Genomic DNA, 24748 nt, shown 5'->3' on the forward strand with positions numbered 1-24748 from the left:
TCATGGCCAATCCACCTAACCTGCACATCTTTGGACGGTGGGAGGAAACCGGAGCACCCGGAGGAAACCCACATACAAACGGGGAGAACATGCAGACTCCGCACAGACAGTGATCCAAGCTGGGTATCGAACCTGGGACCCTGGAGCTAACCACTATGCTACCATGCTGCCCACATTTCATTTCCAATGACAACACACCACTGTGCCCCTGTTCAACTGCAAAGCTGCTTGTGAGGAAACATTGAAAACACTATGCATACACAACAGAGTTCACACCACAAATAAAGTAACAGAAACAAGACAGATATTATATTGAGATATTACAGTAGATAGGGAGAAACTGTTTCCATTGGTGGCCAGTTGAAGAACCAGAGGGCACAGATTTAATGTAAAATAAGCAATGGCAACGTGGGGGAAATCTTTTTCATGTGGCGAGTGGCTACGATCTGGGTTGTATTGGATCTAATAGGGGCTTTCATAAGATAACGAGGAGGAAAGATTTGCAGGGCTACTGGAAAGAAAGGGTGGGAGTGACGGGGAGGTGAATTGCTTGCTTTCGCACAGAGCCAGCACGGTCTCGCCGGGCCGAATTGCCTCTGTCTGTGCTGGAACCCCCTCCTCCCTCCCTGATTCTGACCCCGTCCCCCTTCAGGGATGCGAGGGAGAACTAGTGCGGGCGTGTGAAAGGGGCGGGGTCGGGGCTCGAGCCGGTTTGTGTGTGTGTGTGTGTGTGTGCGAAGGGGGCGGGGTCGGGGCTCGAGCCGGTGGATTGGGGGCGAAGAGGGGTTGCAATTGGAGTCAATCGGCGGACCCCCTCCCGTATCTATTAATAGCTGTGACGCAGCCGCTTTCGGCTTGTCCCCCGAGCGCGTGTGGAGCAGGTGGGTACCGGGCGCCTCGCAGCTCGACGCGTCCTGCCACCCCCCCCCCCCCCCCCCCGATCAAAACCCCGCCGTCGTGAGGAGGAGGAGGGGAGAAATGATGAAGTAGAAAGGGCAAGGGTGGGTGTTGGGGGAGGCAGCACGGTGGGCTGCCGGAGCAGGTGCGCAGGGCTGAGGGAATTGGAAGTCCGGGGTGGTCTCCGTGAGACGTATCGCTGGGCGATCGGTAGGTCAGTCCGGTGGCTTGGGCTGATTTCCCCGGTGATCGGGGGCTGCCCCCCGGCCCTCTGCCCCCCAAATTGCCGGAGCCGCTGATCCCTTCAGCCTCCCTCCTCGGTGCTGATTCCCAGCCCAACGCCCGCCCTTATGGCATCGTTAGAATAAAAAGCCAGAGATCGAGTGCAGCCGACAGGTGGGCGGCGGCGCCTTTTATTGTGTGAACAATTCCCTGAGATTTAAAAAATATATATATAAAATTGTGGGATTGTATTGTTTAACGAAACGAATAAAATCCATGCCGACTGCACCCCCGTCCCCACGGAAGAGCAGGGAGTCCGTCCCCGGAGCTCGGTGCCCGTTAGTCAGAAAATGGCCGGTGTGGCCGAGCCCGGGACGTGCGGTTATTGTCAATCAAAATGGAGGAGAGCAACATGGAGGGGGCGTCAGAGAGGGGGAGACGGCAGGTATCTGCCAAAGTAGATACATTGTCAGAGAAATAGTCAAAAAAGGAGGGAAACAGGTTGGAGGGGGAGGCGGGCTTTTTCTCAAATTTGTAACTCGGGCGTAAATAGCAATTGTCTATAATAACGAGGAGGAGTATTAGATTAAACCCCATGAGCCCAGTGAAGTGGTGAGTGGGTTTGCATGGGGTTTTGGTCTCTTAACGCTGATTCGCTTTCCCTTTTTTCTCTCTTGTCTCGTCGATCACTTAACCCCAATCCCTGGCTCCTTAGGTCTTAGTAGCAACATCCGTGGCAACATCCTCCGGCAAAGGCAATGGGTAAGGAAAAGATCCACATCAACATCGTTGTGATTGGTCATGTGGACTCTGGCAAGTCTACTACCACTGGCCATTTGATCTACAAATGTGGTGGCATTGACAAGCGAACCATCGAAAAGTTTGAGAAGGAAGCTGCTGAGGTGAGAAAGTGAGGAAACCCAACCTTGTATGGATGCTAATGTGTAGCTGGAAAGTTACCTCGTACAGTCTGTAATCGAAGACCCGATGAGCGTGGCAATATTGTAAATGTCATGTAGGATACTGAACAAACTGCATTGTAATGAAATTGTCTTTTTTTTAACCCTCCCACTTCAGTTGTATCCATCACTGCAACTAGACAAGAAGTTACTTTTCTGTTTTTGTGGATCCAAGCTCTTGAAAAATGAGAATGAAACTACCAAAGTGAATGGTAGGCTAAATTCTGAAGAGAATCCAAGATGTTGCATCTATAGAGTCAGCAGGATTTGCACTTGCCTATCTCTTTTTCTCCATTCATTTCTGCTAAGCTTTATTATACAGAAAGCAGTTAACGTACCACAATGTAGAACAGGATTTTCTGGCTTTTGGGTGGAAAGAAAATAATCCTTTAAGTACGAGAAAGCTTTGTCCTGTGGTCTCAAATGAGTATTTGATTGAATATGATCGAAATTAAATCCTCTACCTGGATATTGATTCTAGTTATGATTTTACAAGTTAAATTATGGCTCAGAAATGCTAGAGTACTCAAAGGGTTAAATTTCTTATTGGTCTTGCATTGTTGGAGCATTGAATTGCCAGGCTCCCTGCATCAGCATGTTTTTATGGTTCTCCCTGTTTGTACTTTATTTCTCTAGAGAAGTGCCTGAATAGTGAATCCTGGAGTTGATTGTACTTCAAGGGAAGTAGTTGGATTTGGTGGGTGATTGACTGACATTCTAGTTCTGTGCCTTTCAAATTGATTTGGGGTTTTGATTGCAGGTAAGCAAATTTGAAAGTTGCCATGCCTGGGCAGTAGGAACAGTTCCAAGCATTTTATTCTTAAAGTATTACTTATGCACACAATAACTTAACGGCATAGGTCGCAGCTTGAGACTGGTTCCTGAGACAGTTATGCTATGTTAGGTCAAGTGCAACAGTGAATGTTGTAGTAGTGTGCCATCTGCTCCCAAGGAAACAGTCTGGATTTGCAGCAGGTTTGAAAATGATTGACAGCAGTCCAAAATAAAAAATAAGTGGCAAGCAGTTTTAATTGTATCGCTGCAAGGCTGTATTTTTGTTGCAGGATTCACTTGTAAGCCTGAGGCTGATCTAGAATAACTAGTTCAGAGGTACACGGCAAATTCCTCTGGATGCTTTTATGATTTGGTTTTAATGCTCAAATCAGATGTTCTACATTTAAAAACCATCGTAGAATGGCTATACCACAACATCGTTCCACCTGTCATGTGCATGAGAGCATCTTGGCTTGTCCCACTCCCTTGTCTTTTCCTTGCAGTCATGCAAATCTTTTTTTTTTCAAATAATTTACCATTCCTTTTTCAAAACCACAGTCTGCTCCATCGCAATCTCAAACTAACCTTCATTACACTTAACTTGCCTTGTCACCATGAACAGTTTGGGTACCTATCCCCAGGTCCCATCTGCTCCTGTGCCCCTTTAGAATTGCATCCTTTTCTTGTATTCCTTTTCATCCTCATTCTACCAAAATGTATCACTTCATGCATTCCTCTGCATTAAATTTCATGTGTCTACACATTCCACCAGTCCATCCATGCCCTCTTGAGCTCTCATCACTATCCGTGGTTCACATACTTCTAAGTTTTGTTAATTGCAAATCCGTGCTGTCCTGTCTAGATCATTAATTAAATCAAAAGTGGTGACCTCTGGGGAACCCCACTGTCCAGTGTGCTGCAGTCAGGAAAAAACAGCTGATCACCACTACTGTTTCCAGTGAGAACTAAGCGTTCTCCAAGGCGGCCTTCAGGACATGCGACAACGCAGAATCGCCGAGCAGAAACTTGTAGCCAAGTCCCGCACACATGAGTGCGGCCTCAACTGGGACCTGGGATTCATGTCGCATTACATTCATCCCCCACCATCTGGCCTACGAAATCCTACCAACTGTCCTGGCTTGACACAATTCACACCTCTAACCTGGGGTTACCCCCTCTCTGGATCTGTAAAGGTTTAATCACCTGTTAATGCTCTTATTCCAAGCATTGTCTGGCATCTTTGAATCTGTCGATCTATATGTTTCTGGAACATACCTCTTCATCCACCTGAGGAAGGAGCAGCGCTCCGAAAGCTAGTGACATCAAAACAAACCTGTTGGACTTTAACCTGGTGTTATAAGACTTGCTGTGCTCACCCCAGTCCAACGCCGGCATCTCCACATCATAGTTTCCAGTGACTCAGTCAAACTTTGAATACTTGTTGTCTGTCACTTTCATTCCATGAGCTTCAACTTTGCTGACAAGCCTGTTATGTGGCTCTTTTATTTGATGCCTTTAGGAAGTTATTGTGCACCACATCAATTGCATAACTCTCGTCAGTTGTGTTACATAATAAAAAAAACTCAAGCAACTCTTTTCTATTTGTATGCTAATGAAGATTGCCTTTTATGTCAGCTGCGAGCCTATTCTCATATTCTGCCTTTCATTTCTTTTTTTCACCTCTGAATTTTCTGCCAGCTTGGTTCTCATTTGTATTATCAACCTGACATCTGTCAAAGCCCCACCCGAGCATACATTTGGTATATGTGCACCCTTAAAAACCACTGATAGCTAGATTTTGCTTACTGAATACCTTTGCAGCACTTTTTATACAAGGTGAATGTGGACATGAAGTCATTTCTGAATGCAATTTTAGTTTGATTTACATCCAAATCCATTGTTGCACACCTTGTGAAAAAGAAAATTATATCAGATTGTGAAAAAGAAAATTTATATCAGATTGACTTAAGCTGCAAGTAAAACTGGCATTTCCAGTGGAAATGCATAGTTGCTGCTCTTTGCTCTTCTTGTCTCGGGAGCTTCATTCGTGGTAAAAACAAAATTCCTTAAGACACAGTAGATTTGCTGAACTTGGTTCTGGAGAATCTTATGCCTAAGGGCCATATGAATGAAACTGGTATTCCCATGATCCTTCTGAAAGCAGATAGCTTCCTTCAAGAGAAAACACAATCTCCAGTAACCCTGTCTTCTGGGTGCATAACCTACATATGCAAAATCCTCCACATGACCACTGGAACCACCAGTTAAATCCTCAAACTTATTCTTGATTATTGTAAGAATAGGTTGTGATCTTCATGACTATTACTTGGTTTAACAGACTTGGTGACGGCCATAGAATGAGTGGTTTCACACAGAGCAGCTCCTGCTCGTAGGGGTGGAACTGAGCTCTTTTTACCTGAAAAGCGAAGACATTTTGACAGGAAGGTGTAATTGAAGGTGTGGAGGAGAAGTCCATCTCTCTCTTTCTTCTCCCTCCCCTCCCCTGAGTGGCATGTCTGTTGGTTGACAGACCCAGCAGAAGAAGGTGAAAGAACTGGCCAAGGAGCTCTGGAATGATGGTGGAGGGGGAAGGGCCGACGGATGTTGGAAAGCCCCAGAGGGAGCAGTTGATGGCTTTTATTAGCGAGGAGTTCCGTCAACAAAGAAAGTATGTAGGAGGATCGATCGAAGATGGTTGCACCCCTGAAGGGCTTGATGGAAAGGGTCAAAAAATGTTTGGAGGCACAGGCATTGCAGATCTGGGAGATGGAGAGGGTGATGTCGGACCATAGCGATCAGCTGGTGGCATTGGAGGCGGAGGCGGAGGTGGGGTTCCTGGGCGACCTTTCAAAGACGTTGAGAGCAACGGTGGAAGAGCAGGAGAACCAGTCTAGAAGGCAGAACCTGCGTATCGTCGGCTGCCTGAAGGGAGTGGAAGGCACGAGTGTCACGAGATATGTCTCGAGGATGCTGGTGGAGGGGATGCTGGACAAGGCCCCAGAGGTGAATAGAGTGCGCAGGTCTCTAAGGTGATCGTAGGACTCAAAGTTTGTGGAGAAGGTAAAGATCCTGCAGTAAGCCGGGGAGAAAGGGAACTGAATGTGAGGTGAACAAGATCCGAATATACCAGGACATTGGAGTGGAACTGGCAAAAAGGCATGCTGGATTCACCAGGGCCAAGGTAGTACTTTATTGATGACAGATTAGGTTTGGGGTGCTCTACATGGCAAAACTGTGGGTGATGATCGAAGCCTGGGGGTCCGGGAGTATTATCTTGAAACCCCAGAGGCGGCCAATGACTTGGAGCATAAACTGAGATAGAACTGAATTTGGATGGGAATCGGTGGAGTTGGTAAACTGGGGGAGAATTGATATTTGGGAGATGGAGGAGTTGGCACAATGGAGTTCAGTGGGGGGGGGGGGGGGGCTCATTTTTCTCCTAGGTGGAGGGTTTTCGTTGGGTCAACTATTTGTTATAGGGGTAATAAGTTTTTGTAAGTGGGCAACTGCACCCCCCCCCCCCCCCCCCCCCCCCCCCCCCAAATCCTGCCACCTGTGGTGGTGTTTTTATTTTGTTGCAGGAGGCGACCTGTGGCTTGGGATGTCTGTTTGGGTGGGGGAGGGTGAGATCCATGGGTAGACACTTACACTGATCAAAGAGGAGCAGAGGGTAAATAGGGAGGAACCTTCGGGCAGGAGTTGCCACACTGGCAGGTAATGCTGGTGAACGGAAGTCTGGTGGGGGAGATACAACGTGGTAGGGTTGGAGAAGAAGCATGATCAGGGGTGGAGAACCTTGGATGGGCCCTGTACAGGGCGAAATCAAAGCAGACAGAGCCGGTAGAGGCGGATGGTAGTGGGGCATGGTGTAAGCCTCCGGTAAGGCTTGCAGCATTAAACATGCAAGGCTCAACAGGCCTGTGAAGAGATCTCTGGTCTTTGTGCATCTGAAGGTGGGGGTGCTCTTTCTGCGGGAGGTGCACCCCTCTGTGAGGGACCAGGTCAGGTTGAAAAAGGGATGGGTGGGCCAGGGTTTGACTCTCAGCCGCGTGGGCTGGCCATTTTGCTGAGTTAAAAAGGTGGGGTTTGTGAGTGCGGAGGAAGTGAGGGACCCGGGTGGGAGATATGTGATGGTGAGCAGGGTGTTGGAGTGGACGCTAGTGGTGCTAGTGAATGTCTACGCACCAAATTGGGAAAATGTGGGGTTTCTGAGAGGGTTGCTGAGAGTGGTTCTGGCCTTGGCCACATACCAGTTGATTATGGGAGGGGACTTCAATTGTGTGCTGGAGCCGAGGGTGGGCAGGTCGAGCCCCAGGTTAATGGGTCGGAGGGCGATGGGGGTGCAGTATGAATATAGAGAGAAGGCAAGCTGCACGTTGGCTCATCAGCTACGGAGTCAAGCCGTATTCATGGAAATTGGAGGGTACGAACGAGGGAGGTGGTGTCTGAGCCGGGGAAAAGAGAGGCATCAGGGAATATTACGAGGAACTGTATAGGGCGGACCCAGTGGGTGAAGAGGGGGATATGGGATGGTTCTTAGACAGGCTGGAATTTCTGCAACGGGATGAGGAGAGGAGGCAGGTGCTAGAGGAGCCTTTAGGACTGGGGGAGGTAGTATAAGAGGGATGAAGTCTGGGAAGGCCCGGGGCCAGATGGTTACCCGGTGGAATTTTAAAGGAATTTGTGGCAGAATTGGCACCACGCTTACTGGGGGCATTTTGCAAGGCACTGGAGAAAGGGGAGCTCCCGGAGAATGACACGGGTGACAAATATGCTTATACCAAAGAAAGGGAAGGACCAGTTAGAATGTGGGTCATAAAGGCCCATATCACTTAAATATAGACGTAAGTTAAGTTACGTTAGTGATTAAGTGTTAGTGGTGGGGAGGATGGAGAATGCGTCCCGGGAGTGGTTGCAGAGGATCAAACGGTCTTCGTAATGGGCAGGCAATATAAAGCGATTATTGAATGTGATAATGACCCCATCGAGAGGATGGGTACCGGAGGTTGTAGTGCCTATGGATGCGGAGAAGGCATTTGATCGGGTGAAGTGGCGGTACCTGTTTGAGATCAAAGGAAGGTTTTGGTTTGGGCCAAAGTGTGTGGTATGGGTGCGTCTGTTGTACTTGGCTCGGGTGGTGAGTGTACAGACAAATGAAATGAACTCCCGTTTTTGGTTGCGCAGGGGAACAAGGCAGGGGTGCCCGCTGTCTCCACTATTATTTGTGCTGGTGATAGCCCTTAGCGGGTCGTCAGAGTGGCAGGGGATTAGGAGGGGGAGCACCAGATGTGGCAGGGGATTAGGAGGGGGAGCACCAGATGTGGCAGGGGATTAGGAGGGGGAGCGGGGAGCACTGGGTGTGGGGGAAAGTGAGGTGTACCTGGTGGTCAGGTCGGAGAGCCAATTCAGGGGATGCTACCACTTTGGATAACCAGTGATATGTTTAAGTATTTGTGGATCCAGGTGACTGGAGAGTAGGCAACGCTACATAAGTGGAACTTAAAGTTGATGGAGGAGATGGGGAGGATTTTAGGAGGTGGGATACACTGAATCTGACGCTGGCAGGGAGGGTTCAAGTGAAAATGAATGTCCTGCCATGGTTCTTATTTATACTACTGATGCTCCGGAGTTTTATTCCAAAGGCCTTTTCGGAAGTTGGATACAGTCATTTCGGAGTTTGTATGGGCAGGGAAGGTGCCATGGGTGAAGAGGGCCCTGTGGCAGACTGAAAGAGGTTGGTGCTGCCGAACTTTCTGCATTACTATTGAGTGGTGAATGTGGAGAAGGTGAGGTGGTGGTGGGAAGAAGGGGTAGAATGGGTTACGATGGAGGAAGAGCCCCGAGGGCCTTGGTGATGGCGGCGCTTGTACAGTCCACCATTAAGGTGTGGAACCAGCTGAGAAGACTTTTCTGGATGGAGGGAATGTTGGTTTTAACGCCATTGTGAGAACCATGGGTTTAAGCAGGGGGAGATGGATGGTGTATACATAGAAAGTGGAGAGAGGTGGAGTTGGTGAGGGAGAGGGATTTGTATCTGGAAGAGAGGTTTGCAAGCATAGAGGAGCTGAGGGAGAGGGTAGAGCTCCCGAGGGGAAGTGAATTTGGGTATTTACAAGTAAGAGATTTTGCATGGAAGGTGTGGAAAGGGTTTCCCAGGCTGCTGAAGTATGGTCTATTGGAACGGTTGTTACTTCTGGGCGTGGAGGGTAGGCTTGGGGACATACAACAGGAGGATGTGCAGCTGGTGAGGATCAAGTTGGAGGAGTCAATGTGGAGTGAGGCACTGCATTGGGTGAATTCGACCTCCTCGTGTGCGAGGATGAGCCTGATGCAGTTTAAGGTGGTACATAGGGTGCATATGACTCGGGCGAGGATGAGTGGGTTCTTCCAGGGAGTGGAATACGAGTGCGAGAAGTGCGGACTAGGACCAGCGAACCATGCGCATATGTATGTTCAGCAGGGGCTGAGAGAGGTAGAGAGATACTGGGCAGGTGTGTTCGGGACACTCCAAGATTGTGGGAGTGGAGGTCGGGCTGGACCCTATGGTGGCAATATTTGGGATATCGGAGGAGAGGAAGGCCAATGTTGTGGCCTTTGCCTCTGATTGCTCGGTGGAGAATTTTACTGGATCGCTAGGGGATTTATACGATTTCCTCTGGTTGGAGAAAATGAAGTTTGAACTGAGGAGGAGGACTTTGAGGCATGATGGGGACTGTTCATGGCCACGTTTGAGCAGCTGTTCATGTGGTGGGGGAGGGGGGGGGAGAGAGAGAGAAACATTTGTACAGACTGTAAAACTGAGTTGGGACGTGTGTTCCCAGATTATTTATGTTTTGTAACTGATTGAATAAGTTTGGAATAAAAAACATTTTTTTAAAATTACTGTTTTTAACAGTTTATGCCAGTAAAATGTGTCTTTTCTACCTGATGAGGGATAGAGGAAAAAGAAGAAAGCAACAATTTGCCAACAGCTATTTTCGTTGCGAGACCTGCTAAGACGTAAAGGTTACACAGAACCTATTCCCATCTACTCTTGTATTCTGTAGTACGGGAACAGGGAAGGCAGGTGTCTTAGTGAGTCATCAATGTGAAAACACCTGGCTTTGTGGTCTGATGAATTTTGAGGGAAAACAATCCTTTATTGTGGCTTCAGCACATGAAATATTGTGACAAGTGCTGATGTAGAAATCTAGTGGTTGATGTACAACATTGACCTGCATGAATAAGTTTTGCCTTTGACTTTGGAGCGTGTTTTCATTTAACAACACTCATTAGTGTGCTGGAATTATAACCCATATAATTTCAGCATTCGGTATTAGCTAGCAGCAGCAGGTCTGATATTACACCATTAATTGCGTTTATTCTCTTAGATGGGCAAGGGTTCCTTCAAGTATGCCTGGGTGTTGGACAAGTTGAAGGCAGAACGTGAACGTGGTATTACTATTGACATTTCTCTCTGGAAATTTGAAACCAGCAAGTATTATATTACCATTATTGATGCTCCTGGACACAGAGATTTCATTAAGAACATGATTACTGGTACTTCTCAGGTGGGTTGTATGACCAGCCAAGAGTTTCCAAGGTATTTTGAAAATCATGGCAATTTTGTAAGTGAATGAATTAATCTTTACTTCTATTTACAGGCTGACTGTGCTGTACTGATTGTTGCAGCTGGTGTTGGTGAGTTTGAAGCTGGCATATCTAAGAATGGCCAGACACGGGAACATGCCTTGCTAGCCTATACTCTGGGTGTGAAGCAGCTGATTGTTGGAGTGAATAAGATGGATTCTACAGAGCCCCCATATAGCCAGAAGAGATATGAAGAGATTGTCAAGGAAGTCAGTACATATATCAAGAAAATTGGTTACAATCCAGACACAGTGGCATTTGTACCAATCTCTGGCTGGCATGGTGACAACATGCTGGAGGCGAGTGCTAACGTAAGTAACTTCAGAGGGACTTTGGTTTGCAGCAACCTCTGCTGCAACTTTGACTTGTAGCAAGCTCATGCAATCTTAAATCTGCTAATGCTGGTTATCCTGACTGACAGTGGCTTTACTTTAGTCGGTTAATGGGGGTCTTCCCACTAGCCAGAGAACCAGTGGGGAAGTCTGACAGAATCCAGTGTCCTTTAGGCACTTAGCCAGCATTGAACCTTTCACCTGTCTGAGGTCTCTGGAATTGAAAGTGTCAGCTGCCAAGAGCTTTTGGCCAATCAGCACCAAATAGTTATTCATTGCTGCCAGTGGGAGTGGTAGCAGTTGGGAGCAATGCACTCGCCAGAGGCTTAAGATCACAAAACTCCTGGCAAAATGTTGGTGATAGCAGGATATGGATCATGGGGAAGGGGGTCAGAGAAAAAGGAGTGGGGGGGGGGGGAAATGTGGCGATGGCTTTAGGGTCACCGAATCTGCCTGATGCTGGATAACTTGGTTGGGCATAGTGCCTGACTACTGAATGCTCCCCCAGCAGTTTGTGGAGAAGCCCATTACTGTTTATTGGGTGGTCTTTTGAGGGTCCCAGGAAGCTGTACAGCGTCCACTCAATTCAAACCACTAAATTGCAGTGGGCTGGGATAATGGGTGCTAATTAGCTTATTAAGGAGCCTAACTGACATCCTGTCTGTGGGAGTCGGGAATCCTGTGCCAACCCCTTCCATCCAAATTAATCAGGGGAGGTTTGTGTTGCTGGGAGACTGACATGGGACTCTCCCATGTGGGCCCAGCTGCCATGTTTCCTGCCATGACTGGCTGCATTAAATCCTGCCCAGTGTTAACCTAACTGAATTGGTTGCCCTTTCCAAGGTATACCTAAATTGGATAGTTATCTGGAATCTGCTGCAATCAAAATGTTACATTCCATGGACTATATTGCAGTTCAATCATAGGAAGAAAACAGGAAGAAAAATAAATTGTGTTTTTTTGACGCAGATGACTTGGTTCAAAGGTTGGAAGATAAACCGTAAAGAGGGTAATGCTAATGGAGTTACTCTATTGGAGGCTCTGGATTCTATCCTGCCACCTCAACGACCAACAGAAAAGCCTCTTCGTCTTCCTCTGCAAGACGTCTACAAAATTGGCGGCAAGTATTTCAGTTTTCAGATTTGAATGTTGTCAAGTGCTGTTTAAAGTAAAATATATTTGTAAAATCTAGGTTCTGATCGGGAAATTGTCAGTGGTTGGCTGGAAATGACTATTAGTCTTAAGAGGTGAACAAAATTTGGAAGGCTGCTCTGTTACCTACCTTCTATACAATACAAGGTGTTAAACCGAGGCAAATTGGTTTTTCCAAAATACTGCACTCTAATTGTTCAGCTGTGAAATGCTAAAATAATAATCACTTAATTAAAGAGTTCTTAAATGTCAAAGAAGCAGAAGCTTATCTTTTTTTATATATAAAAAGCAGTCAACAACCTGTAATCGTGATACTAATCTGTGGTTTCCTGATTGTCAAAATAAATGTACACCGCATTCTTGCATTGTAGCATGATGTGGGCAGTGGGAGGGCACAAAGGTAACAACCTCTAGCAGAATTATATATAAACCTTGAATGGTCAATGGTGTATCTAACCACAAGTAGTAGTGTGGCATTCAGATCTGTAGTCATTGTTTAATTTGTAAGTAGTAGTGCTGTTGAACTTCAATCTTGCTGGGTTCAATTCTGGTTTGGCAAGCTGGAATACCACACAAATCTTCTGTTTAGAATATGAACTGTGATTTTTTTTTTTTCTCAGGTATTGGTACTGTACCAGTAGGCCGGGTTGAAACAGGCATTCTGAAACCTGGTATGGTAGTTACTTTTGCACCAGTTAATGTGACAACAGAAGTAAAGTCTGTTGAAATGCATCACGAAGCCCTGACTGAAGCTATGCCCGGTGACAATGTTGGTTTCAATGTCAAAAATGTGTCAGTAAAAGATGTCCGCCGTGGCAATGTTGCTGGGGATAGCAAGAATGACCCACCAATGGAAGCTGCAAACTTCACTTCGCAAGTCAGTGATTTGTCATTGTTTCCTATTAGTATAGATTAATAGTGAGACTAGCTTTTGCTCCAGAAGTTTTTTGAGATTTATTTCCTTAAAAATTAATGTTTTGAATTGTGCTGTTAAAGTTAGCAATTGCATATTTGTCCCTGCCAAAAGGCAACTGGCAGTTGGAACGGTGTCTTCTCTTTCAGGTCCGTGATGTACAGGCAGTAACAGTTTAGAATTAGTTTTAAATCATGAACTTGTTATTTTGATTCTCCCTTTTGATGGTTAGAAAAACGGTGCCTCATTATTTCTACTTTCTATAATTATTCAAGGTGGTTCCCAGGAGACGTAAGAACACAAGAATTAGGAGCAGAAGTAGGCAATTCAACCCTTTGAGCCTGCTCTGCCATTAAATCAGATCATGACTGATCTCTTCCTGGTCTCAAATCCACCTCCCTACCTATTCCCCATATCCCTTAACCCATTTTTAAAATCAGAAATATATAATCTCCTTGAAACTATTTAATGACTCCGATTCTACCACACTATGGGACAGCGAGTTCCACAAAATCACCACTCATAAGCAGAAAGCCTTGGTGTGGGCATCAGCAGCAGCTGTTTCACTAGGGCCAAAGAAAATATTTTGAGGTGTACTCCTCAGTGTTCCAACTGTGACGAGCATTGGTCACGAGTTCTGTACTCCAAGCCTATGCAATCTCTTCCGCCCCCACCCCCAATTTTAAATAGTACTCTATCTCCAGCCGTCTTTTCCTCAGCCTGTGAATGCATTTGTTGCTTTCCAAATGGTCTGTACCCATATTTTCTCCAATTCCATTTTTGAATCTTTGGCTAAAGCCCTTGTCAAAGTCATAAATATCATTCCTTTATGACTCTGACCATGGAAATCTGTCCTTTCAGTCTCGGCATCCTTGAATAAGTTGACCACATCCTCCAGCCCCTCTCCACTGTTAGCCATGTGGATGGAACTGCCCTATCTTTGTTCCATTCTTATTTTTCATGTCTGAAACAGTGCATCAACTAGAGTGGCTTCTCCCCTCATTGTTATCTCTGGATACACTGTTAACAATATTACACAGCAGGGGGGGGGGGGGGGGGAACGTGGAGAGAGACTTTTTATCTCAAGTTTATCTGGAGATTTACCAATTCTTTAACAGCTGCTCTAGTGCTGGTAACCTTTCCCAATCCCCACCAGAATGTTACTTGACCCTCGGGGTTGTTGGATTCAATTCCATTTGCAATTGCTGGTGCCACATTAACAGATGTAGCGGGGGCAGACTGTTCAATTGGTACTGTGTGGTTCTCTTCTCAGATGGTCCATTTCTCCATTCACGTTTCTTTATTCCCTTCCCTTGTACATCAACTACGTATGACACTGCACCTGGCTTGGTCACAATCACTCAAGAATCCAATTCGGACCAGTATTGAAATTTCTTACGTAAACTAAATTGTTTACCTGAAAGGCCCACTCAACCTAGGTGGAGTCATGATATTTCTTCTGTGCATCTTATTTTGCCTCCGCCCTCCCTGACAAATTTGGAAATATCAGATTTGAGTCTTTTCCGAAGACTTCCCATGAGCAATTCAGCGGGGTAATTCATGAGTTGCATGAGGAGTTCTTCACTTTCGTAGAAATAGGCACCAAATATAGGTAAAAACGGGATGAGGTCCTACAAGCTGAATTCAGGGAGTTAGGAGTTAAACTAAAAAGTAGGACCTCAAAGATGGTAATCTCAGAATTGCGACCAGTGCCACGTGCTAGTCAGAGCAGGAATGTCAGGATGGATAGGATGAATGCGTGGCTCGAGAAATGGTGCAAGAGGGAGGGATTCAAATTCCTGGGGCATTGGAACTGGTTCTGGGGGAGGTGGGACCAGTACAAACCGGAGAATCTGCACCTGGGCAGGACTGGAACCGATGTCCTCGGGGGGGGGGGTTTGCTACAGCTTTTGGGAGGAAGTAAAATGGGGCCAGAAACAAAGAGCAGGCAGGGGGAAAGTGTAAGGCAGAGAAGTCGCAGTCAAAAATCAAAAAGAGCCACAGTACAGGGTACAGTGACTGAGGAGAGTGTGAAAGGGAGATGACCAATGCAGGATTGAGGGTGTTGTACCTAAATGCGCGCAGTATACGGAACAAGATAAATGAGCTTGTTGCGCACATTGAAATTGGCCGGTACGATGTTGTGGGCATCACAGAGACGTGGCTGCAAGGGGATCAGGGCTGGGATCTAAATATCCAAGGATATATGTCCTATCGAAAGGACAGGCAGGTGGGCAAAGGGGACGGGGTTGCATTGTTAGTAAGGAATGAAGGTAAATCGATATTAAGGAGCGATATAGGATCAGAAGGCATAGAATTTCTGTGGGTAGAGTTGAGGAATCGCAAAGGTAAAAAGACCCTGGTGGGGGTTATGTACAGGCCCCCGAGCAGTAGACAGGTTGTGGGGCAGAAAATAAATCAGGAGATAGAAACGGCATGTAAAAAAGGCAATATTACAATAATCATGGGGGACTTCAATATGCAGGTGGACTGGGAAAATCAGGTTGGTAGTGGATCCCAAGAAAATAAATTTGTGGAATGTCCAAGAGATGGTTTTTTGGAGCAGCTTGTGACAGAGCCTACTAGGGAACAGGCAATTCTGGATTTGGTGATGTGTAATGAGGCAGACTTGATTAGGGAACTTAAGGTAAAGGAACCCTTAGGGAGCAGTGACCACAATATGATAGAATTTACCCTGCAGTTTGAGAGGGAGAAGCTGCAATCAGATGTATCGGTATTAAAATTAAATAAGGGTAACTACAAAGACATGAGAGAGGAGCTTGCCAGAGTTGATTGGAGAAGGAGCCTAGCAGGGAAGACAGTGGTACAGCAATGGCAGGGGTTTTGGGGGAGTTACTAGGCAGGCACAACAGAAATTCATCCCAAGGAGGAGGAAACATGCTAAGGGGAGGACAAGGCATCAATGGCTGACGAGGGATGTCAAGGACCACATACAAAGTGGCGAGAATTAGTGGGAAACTAGAGGATTGGGAAGCCTTTAAAAGCGAGCAGAGGACAATTAAAAAAGCAATAAGGGGGGGAGAAGATGAAGTACGAGTGCAAGCTAGCTAGTAAAATAAAGGAAGATGGGAAGAGATTTTTTCAATATATAAAAGGTGAGAGAGAGGCAAACATAGACATTGGGCCACTAGAAAATGTGGCTGGAGAAGTAATAGGAAACCAAGAAATGGCAGACAAACTAAATAGTTACTTTGCATCAGTCTTCACGATGGAAGACACCAGTGGGATGTCAGAGAACCAGGGGGCAGAGGGGAGTGCAGTGACCATTACTAAGGAGAAGGTTCTGGGGAAACTGGAGGGTCTGAAGGTGGATAAATCACCTGGACCGGATGGACTACACTCCAGGGTCCTAAAAGAGATAGCTGAGGAAATTGTGGAGACATTAGTGATGATCTTTCAGGAATCACTGGAGGCAGGAAGGGTCCCATGGACTGGAAGGTTGCGAATGTAACACCACTGTTTAAGAAGGGAGGGAGGCAGAAGATGGGAAATTTTAGGCCGGTTAGCCTGACTTGGTAAGATTTTAGAGTCTGTTATTAAAGATGAGATTGTGAAGCACTTGGGAGTGCATGGTAAAATAGGACTGAGTCAGCATGGCTTTGTCAAAGGGAGGTCGTGTCTGACAAATCTGAGTTCTTTGAGGAGGTAACAAGCAAGTTAGACAAAGGAGAACCAGTGGATGTGATTTATTTATATTTCCAGAAGGCCTTTGACAAGGTGCTGTATAGGAGACTGTTAAATAAATTAAGAGCTCATGGTGTTCAGGGTAAGATCCTGGCATGGATAGAGGATTGGCTGACTGGCAGAAGAGTGGGGATAAAGGGGTCTTTTTCAGGATGGCAGCCGGTGACTAGTGGTGCGACTCGGGGGTCTGCTGGCACCACAACCTTTTACAATATACATTAATGATCTGGAAGAAGGTACTGAAGGCACTGTTGCTAAGTTTGCAGATGGTACAAAGATCTGTAGAGGGTCAGGTAGTATTGAGGAAGCGAGGGGCTGCAGAAGGACTTGGACAAGCTAGGAGAGTGGGCAATGAAGTGGCAAATGAAATACAATGTGGAAAGTGTGAGGCTATGCACTTTGGAAGGAGGAATCTGGGCATAGACTATTTTCTAAATGGGGAAATGCTTCGGAAAGCATAAGCACAAAGGGATTTGGGAGTCCTTGTTCACGATTCTCTTAAGGTTAATGTATAGGTTCAGTCGGCAGTTAGGAAGGCAAATGCAATGTTAGCATTCATGTCAAGAGGGCTAGAAAACAAGACCAGGGATGTACCTCTGAGGCTGTATAAGGCTCTGGTCAGACCTCATTTGGAGTATTGTGAGCAGTTTTGTGCCCCCTATCTAAGGAAGGATATGCTGGCCTTGGAAAGGGTCCAGAGGAGGTTCACAAGAATGATCCCTGGAATGAAGACCTTGTCGTATGAGGAACGTTTGAGAACTCTGGATCTGTACTCGTTGGAGTTTAGAAGGATGAGAGGGGATCTTATTGGAACGTACCAAGATACTGCGAGGCCTGGATAGAGTGGACGGGTGGAGAGGATGTTTCCACTTGTAGGAAAAATTAGAACCAGAGGACACCATCTCAAATTAAAGGGACGATCCTTTAAAACAGATGGAGGAATTTCTTCAGCCAGAGGGTGGTGAATCTGTGGAACTCTTTGCCGCAGAAGGCTGTGGAGGCCAATTCACTGAGTGTCTTTGAAACCGAGGTGGATAAGTTCTTGATTAATAAGGAGATATGGGGTTATGGGGAGAAGGCAGGAGAATGGGGATGAGAAAATACCAGCCATGATTGAATGGCGGTGCAGACTCGATGGGCCAAGTGGTCTAATTCTGCTCCTTTGCTTTTTTGGTCTTCTAAAACGGTCTTGTAAAACCCGCCATTTGAAGTTGTAAAAGCACAAGAGGACTTTATTCATTACAGATTTAAATGTTTGGAAACCTTTTTGGCTAACCCATTTGAAGCTAGGTAATAAGGGCTGTGCATGCTGAATCCCATTGGTTTGCAAGAAGTGTGGAATTCTTGGCTCATGAATCTCATTGTCAGAGACCAGTACTTTGAGAAACGTGTGTGTGGTGAACGTCTGCTGGATTTTATCAATTGGGGCTAAGGAGGTCATGATCTTCATTCGATGAATGTCCATCCATTTGAATGAGTGTCAATAATAATAATAATGGGAGAAACATGCTACCCATGAAGGAGCCTGCAAGTCAATGTGGCCTCGCACCCATGGCCGACTTGGACGTTCCCACAGGTGGAGAAGAGTAACTGGTGGTAAGCCTCGCTGTACTTGACATTGGTTGCAGTGTCTAATGAGATCTTCGCTGTCCTTATCGATCCCAGGCCACCACATTTAACTCTGGGCTAACATTTTCAATTATGTCATAACCAGGATGTGCACAGTGCAATTCTTGTAATAACGTTATCTGAGCAGGAATGACCACCGTGGTTCCCCACATGAGTACTCTAACTTCGTAACTCAGCTCATCCTTTCTGATTTGGAACAGTTGTTCGGCCTTGTCATGATGCCAACAGTGAAAGAACAACTATTTGACTTGAGACAAAATGGGTCCCTGATTGGTTGTTGGTGGGGGGGGGGCTTGTCCTCTCTGAACATCGTGCCATCGGTTAATGTATTGAAGAAACGTTTACCCCATGAATAATAGCCAAACCTTTCCTTTTCGATCTGAGAATAGGCCCTCACAGCATCTGATCGTGTTCTTGATGCAAAAGCAGTAAGTCTCTAAACCATCCTCAAGTCTGGGATAATACTCCTATTCCACGGGGTAAGGAGTTACAGGTCAGCACTTTCTTTTGCAGGATCAAAGTGGACCAAGTGGCTTGATAGATGGCACTGTCATTTTAATGCTCAAATACTTCCTTTTGATGTTCATTCTAATACCACTTGGTACTTGAAATGCACAAAGGTGCCAGCATGGACAGGTTGGAGATAAATAATTCGCCATCCCCAAGAATGATTTTAGTTCTAATATGTTTCTGGGGGCTGGTGCTCCCTGGATTGTCGTAACCTTTTCCTTCATGAGATGCAGTCCTTGAGAGTGACCCTGGATCCCAAATATGTTACTGTGTGGGCTTGGAATGTGCATTTTTCTCTCAACACTTTCTGCAAATTTGCCAAGTGTTCTTCTTCAGAAGTTCCTGTAATTAATACATCATCCACATAGACAACTATTTTGGGCAGGCTCCGTAAAAAGCTTTCCATCGTAATTTGGAATATTGCACCACATTGAAGATACTCCCAAAGGCAGTCAGGCATATTGATGTAAGAATTTGTGGGTGTTGACTAAATTTCCTAGATGCCCATCTGCTGATGAGCGTGACCAAAGAGTTTTATATAGGTCAATGCTCTAGCTAACTTGGTATACAGATCTTAGATTTTCAGTATAGGGTACTGATTCAGTTTTGCTGCTTAGTTGATGGTTAGATTATAACTTTTGCAATTCCTGACAGTCTTGCCCAATTTAACAGGTATAATGGGGGCAGCCCAAAATCCTCCAGCTGCTTGAGCTCAGTTTCTATTGTTTCACATAAAGCATATGGTAGAAGACTATCTCTGTAGAACTTGGGTGTTGCCTCAGGATCAACAGATCGTTGCCTTGATACCCTGTATCTTGCCTGATTTGTTCTGAAATACTTGTGGTATTTCCTGAATATTCCATGAAAATTGTCGCCTTTAATCTGAAAATCTCCAACCAATTTAATCTGATCTGACAGAACCAATCTTGGCCCAGGAGACTTGGGGCCCTTGAGCAACGATGATTAGTAACTGGCTGAATGATGTTGGTAAGTTACTGGTGCTACTGTGGTACCAAGTATCTTCACGTTTTCATCAGTGTACATGGTTAACCTGGCTACTGTGCTTTTTAATTTAAGGGGCTCAACCCCACCTTGCAAATACCAATATGTGTGCTCTCTTATGGTATCCACCAACATTTGTAGTGGCTGAGCATTAACACAATTATGATTGGGGCTGACTTGCTCCCTTTAATATTTTGTTTACTCTGTAAATTTCAGATTCCTCTTTGGAGTTGTTACCTAAACTATGCACTGGAGCCATAGTTTTTCTTTTGGCTCTGCATTTAATCTTAATATGACCCCTCCTGTTACAAGAAAAGCATACAACATATTTAAGTTTACACGTCTCCTGGCAGTGCTCTTTTCCCCCACACCGGTAGTATTCTTCTAAATTCTTGGTCTGCAGACCAGACTTCCTGTATCTCTGCTCTGTCTTGCTAACTGCTCTTTGACTCGTGGCTTTCAGCACTCTCATCCCGAGCATCGCAATTCCCCGAGGTATCCTGCCAGAGTTGGTTGACCTCATCTAGCTGCACCTTTTTCAGTGTTTTCTGTAGCACTCTTGTCAAAGTAACTTCTGTCTCTGCTAATAATTTTTTCTGAAAGGTGAAGTTATCCACACCACAAACCAAGATACCTCAATATCTCATGTTGATCTGAATTCTCATTGATCAGCTAACTGCCTTAACCGTGCCATGAATGCTGCTAACATCTCCCCTGCGTTTGAGTTTTAAAATTTATATCGCCACATTATCACTGGTTTTGGGTAATTGTGCTCTTTGACCAGTTCAATCAGCTGCTCAAATGTTTTTTTTATCATGAGCCTCTGGAGAAGTCACACTTCGAATCAGATGGCAAGTCTGAGCCCTGCAGGCTTTTAGAAGGATTACGGTGGGTGGCATGGACGCACAGTGGTTAGCACTGCTGCCTCACAGCATCAGGGACCCAGGTTCGATTCCAATTGGTTGACTGTGGAGTTTGCACATTATCCTCAATTCCTCCGGGTGCTCCAGTTTCTTCCCACAGTCCAAAGATGTGCAGTTTAGGTTGATTGGCCATGCTAAATTGCCTGCTAGTGTTTGGGTGGGGTTACAGGGACAGAGTGGGGGATTGGGCCTAGTTGGTTGGGGTGGTCTTGCGAGGAGTCGGTGCGGACTCGATGAACCGAATGGCCTCCTTCTACACTGTAGGGATCCAATACACTCTATACAATTGTGTACCTTCTGCTATTCCTTACCTATGATTCCATTGGTCCTTTAAAACAAAAGCAAGCCTCCACAGGTTGGATCCGCAGCTCTTTCAGGGTCAAATAGATCCAACTTCCCGAATAAAGGCAGTTTGACATTCAAGTTGTTGCCATAGTGTTTCTCAAAAGGGTTGTGATTCGAGGACTGCTCTCCCAACAGAAAACCAGAAAGTTCTGTTTTACCCCATTGCCAAATGTAATAGCTGAGGAACTGACGACCAACCATGCAGGTAAACTAAGATGGGTTATTTTCAGAGAAACTGCTCTGTACAGGACAGCGATAAGAACTTGAATGGTTCCTGGACTTTAATTGTCAACAGCTTGCGCTCCCTGCTGAGTGGCCTGATGGGTCATGGGATCACTGATTCTCTTCTCCCCGCCCGGAAGGGGCACACCACCACGGATCACAAAAATATGTTCCCTGATCACGGTTTCCAACATTGGTAACCTGTCTTAAACTGAGCAAGAGCATTCACAATCTTGGTGTTGTATTTGATCCTGAGATGCTTTTCTGTCCTTTACCTGCATAAACACCAAAACTGCCTGCCTACGTCTACTTCCATAACATTGCTCAACACTGCCCCTGCCTCGGCTCATTTGCTTCTCAAACCCAGATCCGTGCTATTTTTATCGCTAAGCTTGATGATTCCAATGTGCTCTCGTGGCCAGCCTCTCCTCGTCCACTTTAATAAACTTGAGATCTGTGTACTAAGTCCTGTTCACCCCTGTGCCTGCTGACCTACATTGACTCCTGGTCATTTTTGTTCTCCAATTGCTCCCACGGTGTTGTTCCACCTTGGCTTTGTAATCTCTTCCAACCCTATGAGCTTTGAATGCCTGTACATTTCCTATTTTGCCCCCTTATGCAGTCCCAGAGTTAATTACTCCACCACTGACAATATTGCTGTCAGCTGCCTTGATCCTAAGATTTGTAATTTCCTCCCTCCACCTATGTTTTGCATCTTCTTAAGATGTCCCTTAACCTACCTCCTAAAGCTTTTGATCATCTGCCCTAAATATCGGTCTGTGGATCTTTTTTTTGATATTGCTTTAAAAATGCTATATAATTGTAGTTATCCTTTCTGATAAATGTTTGTCTTGTTTTATTACACAATATAAACCAATTTGATGCATATTGCAGGTAATCATCCTGAACCACCCAGGGCAGATTGCTGCTGGCTATGCCCCTGTCTTGGATTGCCATACTGCTCACATTGCTTGCAAGTTTGCAGAGTTAAAGGAGAAGATTGACCGTCGCTCTGGAAAGAAGCTGGAAGATAACCCCAAGTCCCTGAAGTCTGGGGATGCTGCCATTGTTGAAATGATTCCTGGAAAGCCTATGTGTGTTGAGAGTTTCTCAGAGTATCCACCTCTGGGTAAGTAAGCCCACATACTTGCTTCCCTTGCTGTCATACCAAACTTGAAAGTAATAAAGACTTTAAATATTACAGGTCGTTTTGCAGTTCGTGACATGAGACAGACTGTGGCAGTTGGCGTCATCAAAGCTGTTGAGAGGAAGGCTACTGGTGCTGGCAAAGTCACCAAGTCTGCCCAGAAAGCTCAGAAAAGCAGATGAATTCTACATCTGTCAGCTGCCACTTCTTCAGCCTCCTCCATTGGAAGCCCAGCTTTAGAGTGGATGATCACAGTTTACCATTTAAGCTCCATAATAAAAGACTGGTTAATCAAAATGCATCGTAAATACTTCAGAAGGAAAGGATTGTGGACCATTTCATTAATCTACGTTGTAGCAGTTTTAAGTTATTAGTTTTAAAAGCTGTACTTTTAAATGGAAACCAATGCGTTGACCAACAATTCTGTCATAGAAATTAAAGCTGTTAAGACATAAATAGAATCGGTTTTCTCCATTTTCTAGACAACTTGACACGGGCACCTTCACTTGCCCTACTTCTGTGTGTTTTCATTCAGTTGCTCGAGCCCTGTTCTGCCGTTGTCCCCTCACTTCACTTGGATGCTTTTGATACTCTTATCGATTACCGATCTAGCAATCCATGTTTGAGAAACACAATAGGCCATGTTTTGAGAAACATAGTAGGATGAGTGATGCAAGTGTCTAATTTGGTGATTTAAAAACTAACATGTCTGCATAATTTTGTTGGTTACACAGGAATACATTAAATTGGCTGGTTGGAAGCCATTGGTTGGGTTTGTTTGTAGTTAATGACACCTTTTGTACGGTGTTGTCGCCAGACTGAATTACATGATGGTTTAAAAAGTGGCCGACTCTGGGGTTGAGTTGCTCTAACCAAATACCAGCTTAACAAGCTAGACAGACAATGCCATTGCAGCTGTATCAGTAGATAACCTAAGGAAGTAACTAGGCGATAATCTGATTAAGAGGAACAATGAGATTGTCTGCTGAAATGATAGCATTTGGTTGCTTGCTGTATGAAGCTACGTGGTCACACATTACTTTGAGAAATAAGGTATAAATATACAGGTGAAGAGCGTACTGGCAGCAACAACTCGAACAACCAAAGAGGAAAGAACCCAGAGCCCTGGAGATGGTGAACTGGAGCCTAGAGCCTGCAGAAATTAGCCCCTGGCCAGTGTGTCTGAGTTGACTCACTGATCTTATTGGGAAGATTCATTTACTTGGTAAATATATCTTGTGCTGCAAGATCAGGTAATAGTTACTTGAGCTTGTTAAATATGTGTATTGATTGAATTAATTCAGGAAATACTGTGTTTGTGTTCACCAAATAGGTTGAGCAGCAGAGCCTTAGTCCACATTAGTGCCCCTAGATCTCTTGAGTAAAGTGGTCAGTTTAATGCCATAATTGAGTCTGAACACTGAAATTTGGCATTCACTGGGCATCCAAAAGAGGTTTGACCCATAACAAAAGACCAGTTAAATAGGTGCTTTTGGAGTGCTTCAGTAGTGCGTGTAACCCATAACCACGACCATTATTTTTGTGTCATCTGCAAACTTTCTAATGAGACCACCCACATTTTAGTCCAGGTCATTTATTTTTGTGTACATATATTATACACCTTTCTTTAATAAGGGAACAACATATGGCTATTCTCCAGTCCTCTGGAACTTCACCTGTGGTCAAAGAGGATATGAATATATCGGTTTAACGCCCCAGATATTCCTACCCTTGCCTCCTGCAGCAACCTGGGATAGATCCCATCTGACCCTGGGGCCTTGTCTACCTTAATGCAGTTTAGGATACTCGACACTTCCTCCTTTGATATATTAACACTCAAGAACGTTCACGCTCCTATCCCTGACCTCAACATCCGTCATGTCCTTCCATCTAGTGAATACCGATACAAAATACTCAGAATTTCCCCCACTTCCTGTGGTTCCACACATAACCTCCCTCTGTTGCCAATGAGTGGGCCTATTCTTTCTCTTGCTACCCTCTTGCTCCTAATATATGCATAAAAAGCTTTGGGATTTGCCTTTTTAGCCCTCCTAATTCCACGTCAAGGGCTTTTGTCAGTTTTTAGATGACTAGATCTATCGTATGCTTCTCTGTTCCCTTTGACTAAAATTACAATTTTCCTTGTCATCCATGGTTCCCAAAATCTGCCATTTCTATCCTGTGTGGGTTTCCTTCCGGGTGCTCAAGTTTCCTCCCACAGTCCAAAGATGTACAGGTTAGGTGGATTGCACATGATAAATTGCCCTTAGTATCCAAAACAATATTAGGTGGAATTACTGGATTACGGGGATAGAGTGGCGGCATGGGTTTAAGTAGGGTGCTCTTTCTAAGGACCGGTGCAGACTTGATGGGCTGAATGATCTTCT

The 24748-nt window shown here is 45.3% G+C and overlaps 1 protein-coding gene across 6 annotated transcripts; it reads left to right on the forward strand.

The window, feature by feature from the left end:
- Positions 1-729: 729 nt before the first annotated feature.
- eef1a1a (eukaryotic translation elongation factor 1 alpha 1a) lies at positions 730-22822 on the forward strand. 6 transcript variants are annotated; one of them, XM_072498559.1, is made up of 8 exons: positions 730-881; positions 1835-1881; positions 10223-10402; positions 10496-10792; positions 11783-11933; positions 12586-12842; positions 22109-22343; positions 22419-22822. In XM_072498559.1, the coding sequence occupies exons 3-8, from the start codon at positions 10223-10225 to the stop codon at positions 22541-22543; spliced, it is 1245 nt and encodes a 414-aa protein (XP_072354660.1). In that variant the 5' UTR covers positions 730-881; positions 1835-1881; the 3' UTR covers positions 22544-22822. The 6 variants fall into 6 exon arrangements, with proteins under 6 accessions (XP_072354660.1, XP_072354655.1, XP_072354658.1 ...); XM_072498554.1 differs by having other exon boundaries at positions 738-881; positions 1835-2021; XM_072498557.1 differs by lacking the exon at positions 730-881 and adding an exon at positions 983-1001 and having other exon boundaries at positions 1835-2021.
- Positions 22823-24748: the final 1926 nt, after the last annotated feature.

The sequence above is a fragment of the Scyliorhinus torazame genome, chromosome 4 (assembly GCF_047496885.1).
Source record: "Scyliorhinus torazame isolate Kashiwa2021f chromosome 4, sScyTor2.1, whole genome shotgun sequence".
In the NCBI taxonomy this organism is placed as follows: Eukaryota; Metazoa; Chordata; class Chondrichthyes; order Carcharhiniformes; family Scyliorhinidae; genus Scyliorhinus; species Scyliorhinus torazame.

What these genes read in the sequence shown, in the direction of transcription:
- eef1a1a (XM_072498554.1), top strand. Translation starts at nt 1,878, where the DNA reads ATGGGTAAGGAAAAGATCCACATCAACATCGTTGTGATTGGTCATGTG. An exon ending in TGATTACTGGTACTTCTCAG is followed by an intron (nt 10,403 to 10,495) that starts GTGGGTTGTATG and finishes TTCTATTTACAG; the next exon opens with GCTGACTGTGCTGTACTGAT. An exon ending in AGACGTCTACAAAATTGGCG is followed by an intron (nt 11,934 to 12,585) that starts GCAAGTATTTCA and finishes TTTTTTTCTCAG; the next exon opens with GTATTGGTACTGTACCAGTA.